At 39.6% G+C, this 10,049-nt stretch overlaps 1 protein-coding gene across 1 annotated transcript; it reads right to left on the bottom strand.

The window, feature by feature from the left end:
• Positions 1 to 5,939: 5,939 nt before the first annotated feature.
• Positions 5,940 to 8,685, bottom strand: lgalsla (lectin, galactoside-binding-like a). The gene is made up of 5 exons (XM_048195927.1): positions 8,478 to 8,685; positions 7,654 to 7,728; positions 7,489 to 7,577; positions 7,069 to 7,231; positions 5,940 to 6,881 (listed from the first exon to the last, which is right to left on the bottom strand). Exons 1-5 carry the CDS (start codon positions 8,508 to 8,510, stop codon positions 6,738 to 6,740), a joined length of 504 nt encoding a protein of 167 aa, XP_048051884.1. The 5' UTR covers positions 8,511 to 8,685; the 3' UTR covers positions 5,940 to 6,737.
• Positions 8,686 to 10,049: the final 1,364 nt, after the last annotated feature.

Here is a 10,049-nt window from a genome sequence, read left to right on the forward strand (position 1 = left end):
TGAACAAAAAGTCTTTGGATAAACAAAGAAATAAAACGCGAGTTAATATCGGCGTGGCTTTCCAGCGATGGCGAGAACTGAGGGAACTCAAGGGGCTGAAAAGTGACTCCTTGATGGCTTTATTTCTGCTGGACAGGTAAATCTTTCTTTTTGTATTTTGATCATACATATTTTTTTGTTTATTTTTTCATGAAGCATGTGTCATTAGCACACGTAGCTGCGTAATATAGCTAACATAACATTACTTAGCGAGCCGTAGTAGAGACGATAAATAATGATAGCTATAGTGTTGAATTGTGCATAATTTTACCCTCTGTCTAACTCTTTTACCATGTTCACCTGTAAGTTTACCTGCACGTTTTTTTTTCGCCTTTGTTTTGTTTTTATATTCTCTACCTATGTTTACTGATGTCTTTATCTTGTATCTGTGTGTGTCGTACACACTTTGTTGTATGTGTGTGTTATTATTTTGTGTCTGCAATGCAGTTGTGAGTTGATATTTGAGTGTATGTTACTCTGTTGATCTGTAGAACAACGTATATGTTATGAATCTTACACGAAATTCATCTTCATCACAGTGTAAATGATGGTAATGGAAAAACGTGTATCATGCAACCTGTTTTTAGCTTTGCCTTATAGATAGCTCGTTAGCGAATCAAAAAATATATATTTTAAACTTTACCAATATCAATATGCTAGCTTGATAGTGAGTACTAAAATACATCTTGTTTGTTTATCTTCATAATTATAAAGTTATTTTTATTACATGTGATTCTGACATGATGTCACTACATGCCGTGCTCCTTCCTCTCCGCTCGTCTCAGGTAAATAATGCGTCTTCCAGCTCAGTGGTCGGAGTCACACGTTCATGCGTTTTGGGGGCGTGGCTTTGGAAGGAGCCCAGAAGGGAGGGGGTGGAGTGAATGGAAATAATGAGCTGTCTTTAAAACAGTCGTGAGAGGTCTACAGACACTCGATTTTTATACTTTCTTTTTCAGAGTACTTACATTTTAATTATGTATTGATATATAAATAAAGTTTAAACAAATTTTGAAAAAAAGTTTTTTATACATTTTTTTGCCTACCCTGCCTTTAAGTTACTTACAATAGTACTGTAGTATGCTTTATTTATTTATTTTAATCTGATTTTTACATTTATTTATTGTAATATTTATTTATTTATTTATTTAATTCATATATTTTACTTTAATTTTACTCATTTTATTTTACACTACTTTTAAAATTTTTTTAACATTTATTATTTTTGTATAAAACTAAACCAATTTATACTGTTATAAATTAATATTATAAATATATACAAAACATAATTTGACAAATATTTAGTTTCTATTCAGTTACATTAAGTTTCTTTCTATTTATTTAAATCATTCGATCTGTATTTATTTTATGTTATTTAATTTATTTATTTCGATCCATTTTACTTTTATTTAAATATTTATTTATTTATATTTTTTATTATTTTTGAATAAATTTTTTTGCACAAATTGCACTTTCACCTAAATAACCAATTTATACTGTTAAAAATTAATATTCTAAATATATTTAATTTCTATTTAATTATATTAAGTTTTTTGTTTATTTATTTTAATAACATTTTATTTATTTTATGTAGTTATTTATTTATTTCAATCCGTTACTTTTATTTAAATAAATTTTATTTATTTATTTATATTTTTATTTATTTTTATTATTTTTTAATAAAACTGCACAAATTGCACTTTCACCTAAATAACCAATTTATACTGTTAAAAATTAATATTATAAATATATTTAATTTCTATTCAATTACATTAATTTTTTTATATTTATTTATTTATTTTAATAAAAACAAATTTTTTATGTAGTTATTTAATTTATTTATTTCAATCCATTTTACTTTTATTTAAATAAATTTTATTTATATTATTCTATTTATTTAATCTTTTTTATTATTTATTTATTTTTAGAAATTCACTGTTTTGCCTAAAAACCCAGTTACTGTGAGACTGTGATAAAATAATATAATAAATATGTGCAAAACATCATTTGGAAAGAAGTTAGTTTCAATTCAGTTACATTAAGTTTTTTCTACTTTAGTACTATATTATTTATTTGTTAATTTTATTTTAATCTAATCTAAATGTTTATTTTAATCAAATCTTATTTTAATCAAATGTTTAATATTTATTTTAAGGTACTTGTTATTATTTATTTTAATGTATTATTATTATTACTTATTTTTTTATTTTACATGCTCCATGATGTTTTTTTTCTAAAAATTCCATGGACTCCAATTTGAAAAATAATAATATAATATAATATAACATAATATAACACAATGCTCAGCAGAATAGATGTTGATCTCATATATGAAGCAGAAATGAATAGTTTGTTTATTATCAGTTGGTTTCAAGAGTGCTGCCAAGTTTTTTCTGACTAGCCCAAATCAAGAGTATTACCATCTATTACTGTCACTGTGACACTGTACTTCCTCAGTATAGGTTGAAGCAATACCAAATAAAATACCACGTTTCTATTTACTGAAAGATAAACAATAAAGAAACAACTCTCCTATAATAGACTCAGTCATCAGGAAGCAGAGCAGAGATAAGAACGCCAGCAGGAAATCTGAAGGCAAGAGTTTAATATGCAGGAAGACGACCAGCGTCTTATATTACCGTGAGCTGTATGAAACTATCCAGACTGGATGAGAAGTAACAGGAGTGTGATACTCCAGTCATATCAGTCATTTACATGTTTTAATCATCTTTCACTCAGGTTTTTTTCTGTAAGCTTTTGCTTTATTCAAATGATCTACAACTCTGTTCAATAGTGTGTATGGCCTTGCTACAAGCATCACTCACAACACAATATCACTCATTAAAAGCCTTTTATTAATTATAAAGAAGAGGTTGATGTGACACCGTGTACTCAGTGACAATAAACACACAACAGCCGTTCAAAAGCACTGGAATGCAATGATTTTCTCCCTGATTTTATTCTTCTGGTCTGAAGTAACGAAAGCACCTAAATGAACTTCACATCATCACGTCTCGTCTCTTTAATTAAACACAAATCAGTGCTTCAATGGAATTACAACGGAATTATCACTATTACTGTAAGACATATGCAACTCTCAAATCACATGTTTAGTTCATAAACACGTTCAGGAAATAAATAAATAAATCTCTTCCACCTGAGTGCAGGAGCTGGAGAGCAACACTGGTAGATTCAGGCAGTACGTTCATATATAGCTATTCATTGACTAATGGTTCTCCGATGAAATTTGTTAGTTGTGCATCAACATCTGCACTGTTTTATCACTACTGATGACAACATTCATCTCACATTTCTAAAGTGTGCTGATATAAGAATTATGGCAAGAGGAAATAGGAAACCAAACCTCTTTTTACTTTCTGAATGCAAACTCTTGGTCAAATTGTGCTTGACTTGTTGATATTTTTTAATATTCTGTGTTTATAATCTTTAATGTAAATGTTTGCTCTTCCTCTGAAAAGCCTGACGTCATTTAAAGGTGCAGTAAGTGATTTCTGAGAAACGCTGTTGAAAGTGGATCGGACTGAGCAGCACAACACACTTGTAGTCAATCGGGGGGGGTCCGCTCATGATGGGGAGGAGAGAGAGTGAGCCAATCAGCAGTAGGGGGTGTGTCCGCTCATGATAGGGGAGGAGAGAGAGTGAACCAATCAGCAGTAGTGGGTGTGTCCGCTCATGATGGGGAGGAGAGAGAGTGAGCCAATGAGCAGTAGTGGGTGTGTCCGCTCATGATGGGGAGGAGAGAGAGTGAGCCAATCAGCAGTAGTGGGTGTGTCCGCTCATGATGGGGAGGAGAGTGAGCCAATGAGCAGTAGTGGGTGTGTCCGCTCATGATGGGGAGGAGAGAGAGTGAGCCAATCAGCAGTAGTGGGTGTGTCCATTCATGATGGGGAGGAGAGAGAGTGAGCCAATCAGCAGTAGGGGGTGTGTCAACTCATGATAGGGGAGGAGAGAGAGTGAGCCAATCAGCAGTAGTGGGTGTGTCCGCTCATGATGGGGAGGAGAGAGAGTGAGCCAATCAGCAGTAGGGGGTGTGTCCGCTCATGATAGGGGAGGAGAGAGAGTGAACCAATCAGCAGTAGTGGGTGTGTCCGCTCATGATGGGGAGGAGAGAGAGTGAGCCAATGAGCAGTAGTGGGTGTGTCCGCTCATGATGGGGAGGAGAGAGAGTGAGCCAATCAGCAGTAGTGGGTGTGTCCGCTCATGATAGGGGAGGAGAGAGAGTGAACCAATCAGCAGTAGTGGGTGTGTCCGCTCATGATGGGGAGGAGAGAGAGTGAGCCAATCAGCAGTAGTGGGTGTGTCCGCTCATGATGGGGAGGAGAGTGAGCCAATGAGCAGTAGTGGGTGTGTCCGCTCATGATGGGGAGGAGAGAGAGTGAGCCAATCAGCAGTAGTGGGTGTGTCCATTCATGATGGGGAGGAGAGAGAGTGAGCCAATCAGCAGTAGGGGGTGTGTCAACTCATGATAGGGGAGGAGAGAGAGTGAGCCAATCAGCAGTAGTGGGTGTGTCCGCTCATGATGGGGAGGAGAGAGAGTGAGCCAATCAGCAGTAGGGGGTGTGTCCGCTCATGATAGGGGAGGAGAGAGAGTGAACCAATCAGCAGTAGTGGGTGTGTCCGCTCATGATGGGGAGGAGAGAGAGTGAGCCAATGAGCAGTAGTGGGTGTGTCCGCTCATGATGGGGAGGAGAGAGAGTGAGCCAATCAGCAGTAGTGGGTGTGTCCGCTCATGATGGGGAGGAGAGTGAGCCAATGAGCAGTAGTGGGTGTGTCCGCTCATGATGGGGAGGAGAGAGAGTGAGCCAATCAGCAGTAGTGGGTGTGTCCATTCATGATGGGGAGGAGAGAGAGTGAGCCAATCAGCAGTAGGGGGTGTGTCAACTCATGATAGGGGAGGAGAGAGAGTGAGCCAATCAGCAGTAGTGGGTGTGTCCGCTCATGATGGGGAGGAGAGAGAGTGAGCCAATCAGCAGCAGTGGGTGTGTCCGCTCATGATGGGGAGGAGAGAGAGTGAGCCAATCAGTAGTAGTGGGTGTGTCCGCTCATGATGGGGAGGAGAGTGAGCCAATCAGCAGTAGTGGGTGTGTCCATTCATGATGGGGAGGAGAGTGAGCCAATCAGTAGTAGTGGGTGTGTCCATTCATGATGGGGAGGAGAGAGAGTGAGCCAATCAGCAGTAGTGGGTGTGTCCATTCATGATGGGGAGGAGAGAGAGTGAGCCAATCAGTAGTAGTGGGTGTGTCCATTCATGATGGGGAGGAGAGAGAGTGAGCCAATCAGCAGTAGTGGGTGTGTCCATTCATGATGGGGAGGAGAGAGAGTGAGCCAATCAGCAGTAGTGGGTGTGTACATTCATGATGGGAAGGAGAGAGAGTGAGCCAATCAGCAGTAGTGGGTGTGTACATTCATGATGGGAAGGAGAGAGAGTGAGCCAATCAGCAGTAATGGGTGTGTCCATTCATGATGGGGAAGAGAGTGAGCCAATCAGTAGTAGTGGGTGTGTCCATTCATGATGGGGAGGAGAGTGAGCCAATCAGCAGTAGTGGGTGTGTCCATTCATGATGGGGAGGAGAGTGAGCCAATCAGCAGTAGTGGGTGTGTCCATTCATGATGGGGAGGAGAGTGAGCTAATCAGCAGTAGGGGGCCTGTCTACACACACTCATGATGGAGGAGAGAGAGAGCAAGAGGGAGATTTGAAGAAAGACTGTAGAAAGAGAGATGGCTGAGAGACATTACAAAAGAGAAAAAAGTCCAAGTAATATCACTGGAAAAAGATGGGTTATGATCAGGCAAGAGCTTTAGGACCCGCTGTAATATTAGAAAAGCTTTCCAGCTATGCATGGAGAGAACGAAGTGGGAAGGCCTGAAAACAGATGCCAAGGTTGTGTTGTTTCTGCTCCAGATGTGAGTAACACTGGTTTCACAGAACCAAGATACACTGTTGTTGTAATGTTAGCTATAGTAACAGGACAGTTTTGAGTGTTATTGTTTGTCTGGAGCTGCTGCGCTGCTGGCTACTAACAACCAACTCTTGCTGGTATATACTCTTGTGTGCTAAATGTTCATTTTTTGTTCCTCCGTGTCGTTCGTTCGTCATCTTTGCAAAGCATTGTTTTGTTTCGCTTTAGCTATGATAAAGAGACATCCACTCTTGCATTGCGTGTTCATTCATCTTGGGGGCGGAGCAATGAAGGGAGGGGTGTGTTTGATTCGGTTGATTTCAAATATCAAGTTTCTCAGAAATTGCTTACTGCACCTTTAACAGTGTTAACCAGCAGGTTAGTTTAGTTAGTTAGTTAGCAAGTTAGTTTAGTAACACTTTACAATAAGGTTCAATTTAACATTAAGTAACTACCTTAGTTAACATGACCCAACAATGAAAAATACTTCAATTCATTTATTAATTATAATTGTATTATTGTAAAGTGTTACCAATTATGCCATTTAATTACCGAATGGCGTTTCATGTTGACTTCAACAAAAATGCTAGTGAGAATGGTGATGCTCATAAAAGTAAATGCCTCTTCACAGCTCAAAAAGAGGTTTCAAGTTCAATTCATCAGCTCTACAGATTCTATAGATGCTTCTGGAGTGTCCTTCAGTATCACAGACAGTTTTCAGTGCTCTAGATAGATGGGATGATGGGGAAGCTGCTTTTATATGGAAGCACCAGACTTCAGTTCAGCTTGGTGATGGTCAGACTGCCGCTGATCTGTATGGTGTCGATGGCCGTCAGCGGCGTCACGCGATGGTAGAAGTCAAAAAGCTGGTGGCCGTCCACGAGCACAAGGAAGCGCGCGTGTTCGCAATGGATCTCAACCTGAACAAACATCCCAGACAGAAAACAGGAGACTCAGCAATTAGTGATACATGACTTCAACATGACTTCAATTTCAAATCGCCTGTTCGTGTTCCTGTTGTGATGCATAATCTGTAGGCCTCTGCTTTTTTGTTAGGACCATGATTGTTTTGTGCAATAAACAGTTTCAGATGATGGTGATACTGACCCTGAAAGGCTGTTCTGCGATGAAGGGGAAATATGGTATTGACCTCTCCTCCTCACCCCAGCTATCAGAAACACAGGCGTTTCGCAAAATCTCCCGGTCTTCGAATCGTACACACATATCCAGAGCCACGTCTTCACAGCCGCACGTCAGACTGATGTCGAAACTGTCCGAGAGAGTGCAAGAACATTCGATATTCAATATAGCAACCAAAACAACAGTATACAAGAGGTCACGCTCTCAAGAAAATGTAAATGACATTGTCTAGACGCTGTGATTTTATCAGGTTTTCTGTCCAACCTCATTCCTACTTAAGCTGGAAGACAGACTTTGATCACTTAAGTTATACAGATAAGATCAAACACACAACCGCGGCATCTTTCATGTGTACAAGGTGTGAGTGTGTGTTTTGACATAAGCTACCTATCTGGATCTGCATCCACGACGCCCATGATCGTGAGTTTCTTCCCCGGTCGCAGTCCGCCCCGGATGCCGCCACAGAACGGCACGGCCTATCGCGCACAGGACAGGGACATCAGATAAAAACAATTTGAAATACAAACAAAACAACGCTTGCAGAGTCATTACCAGTTTTTGTTGCTCATCTTTTTGCGGTGACGTACACTGAGGCTCCCCGAAAGAACTGCTCAGATTTCTGTTTCTCTGCGGAGGATAAAGCACAACCAGGAAGTAAAGAGGCAGCCGTTTGTGCAAAAAACATGCAAATTACATTTATGGACACAGAACTGAACAGGTGCAAACTTTTATGGAAAAACTGATTAATGTATGAAACTTTACCTAAAAGGTAATGTTACAGAGAACATACAAATCCTTGAAATGCATAATGCTGTTTTCTTCTATACCGTGAAAGTGAATGGGGACTGGATCTGTCAAACCACCAAAGGAAAAAAATCATAAAAATACCCCATATGAACTATAATCCAAGTATTTTGAATCTAATTCATTGTTAATTAAAAGTCGCCTGCATGTTTAAAGTTGGCAGGCAACTATCAAGACATTCAAGAATCAATGACATTTGACATAATTGAAAACAAACTTGTGTTTTAAGCACCAAATTTGCTGACAATACTGTAGGGGTCGTATGCATTACTTTTTTTGTCATTTTTGGAGCTTCACAGCTCCAGTCCCCATTCACTTCCATTGTAAGAGAAGCAACAACATTCTGCTAAACAATGTTTGTGTTCCACAGAAGTACGTTTATACAGGTTTGGAAGGACATGAGTAAGTCAATGATGACAGAGTTTTTGTTATTATTATTATAAGTGCATTATACCTTTAAAACGTCAATACGTACGAATTCTCTAGTCTAGTGCACACTTGTTTCCGTGTGTGACGCAGGACACTCAGCTTTCAGTCCTCAGAAAACCCACATCACTAATGAAAATACTCACAAGTTCCTGTCGGACTGCGCTCAACTCCGCCATCTTCCACGCAGATCCACCACGGGAAGCCCGAGCGCTCGGGTTGGGTTGGGTTCGGTACAGAAAGCAGGGAACGGATGGGATTCGGGTCGGTTCGCATGCGTTTCCAGTGGAGGAACGCAGAGAAACGCGTCCGTCCAATCAGCGCGCGACCAGCAGGTTTTGCGTTGTGACGTAGGCAGGGCGTTAATCCGATCGCTTGTCTTGTTGTAATCAGCTCTAATGACTTCAGTCTTCGTTTATCCCCCTCGGGACTCAGAAGAAAATGTTTTTTGGGATTTATTTTTCACCTCATTGGAGCACATGACTTAAAATATCAAGTCAAAAATAATATTTGATTGTATATTCTTGCAAAATCATGTTCTGCTTTGAAATATCAATGAAAAATTCCTTACATGTTAATTTACAAAGAAAAAAATTCAAACTCAAGGTATGTTAAAGGTGCAATGTGTACATTTTTACAGAAATGCAATATAATATAACTATGTTTTCAGTGATGTATAAAGATCTTACATAATGAACCGTTATGTTTTTATCACCTTAGAATGAGCCATTTCTACATACACCGAAGGTCCCCTTACATGATAAGTCGCCATTTTGCGCCAGCATGTACAGTAGCCCTAAAGGGACAAACTGCTCTAGAGAGCGCATGCACTTGACTGGCTACTCTCTGCTGTCTCAGACGATGATATCTTTGTCCTGTGTTGGCCACCATAGCTTCTCTATATTGCAATTCACAACTTCATCGCTAGATAGCGCTAAAATTTACACAATGCACCTTTAATCAGTGTTGCCAAATCCATGGTTTTCCTGCGGAATTGGGCTACTTTAACACAATTGCCGCGGGTTGTTTTTCATATCTGCAGGTTGAAGCTATCCCAAATAACGTGATATTTAGCCTGTGGAAAGCAAATTTTACCAGGGGAACCCTGCAAAAAACGTATTTTATCCCTCAGAATGCAGTTTTTATGGGGGACCCCCGCTGAAACATGATTGGGCTAGTTGTGAGTAGCAATTGCCAGGAGTTTGATTGACAGGCGATCTAACCAATCATAATGCCGAAGCCGCCATTTGAGAACATGATGTGTGGCGTAAGAGCAGCATGGCTTTTCAGATGTAGCAACACTAACTAAAGGGGGCGGTTCTTTGCGAACGGTCAGTTGGGTGGGTTTTGTTGTGAAAATCTGGCAAATGAACCGTTATGTTTTTATCACCTTAGAATGAGCCATTTCTGTCTATATACACCGCAGGTCCCCTTACATGTTATGTCGCCATTTTGCGCCGGCATGTACAGTAGCCCTAAAGGGACAAACTGCTCTACAGAGCACATTTGCTTGACTGGCTAGTCTCTGCTGTCTCAGATGATTACATCTTTGTCCTGTGTTGGCCACCGGAGCTTCTCTATATTGCAATTCACAACCTCATCGCTAGATGGCGCTAAAATTTACACAATGCACCTTTAATCAGTGTTGCCAAATCCATGGTTTTCCTGCGGAATTGGGCTACTTTAACACAATTGCCGCGGGTTGTTTTTCATATCTG

The sequence above is a fragment of the Megalobrama amblycephala genome, linkage group LG7 (assembly GCF_018812025.1).
Source record: "Megalobrama amblycephala isolate DHTTF-2021 linkage group LG7, ASM1881202v1, whole genome shotgun sequence".
Taxonomy (NCBI): Eukaryota; Metazoa; Chordata; class Actinopteri; order Cypriniformes; family Xenocyprididae; genus Megalobrama; species Megalobrama amblycephala.

Excerpts from the sequence above, each read along its gene's own strand:
- lgalsla (XM_048195927.1), bottom strand. The coding sequence starts at position 8,510 with ATGGCGGAGTTGAGCGCAGTCCGACAGGAACTT. Across the intron at positions 7,729-8,477 it reads GCGCAGTCCGACAGGAACTT|AGAAACAGAAATCTGAGCAG; the intron begins GTGAGTATTTTC and ends TATCCTCCGCAG. Across the intron at positions 6,882-7,068 it reads TCGCAGAACAGCCTTTCAGG|GTTGAGATCCATTGCGAACA; the intron begins GTCAGTATCACC and ends ATGTTTGTTCAG.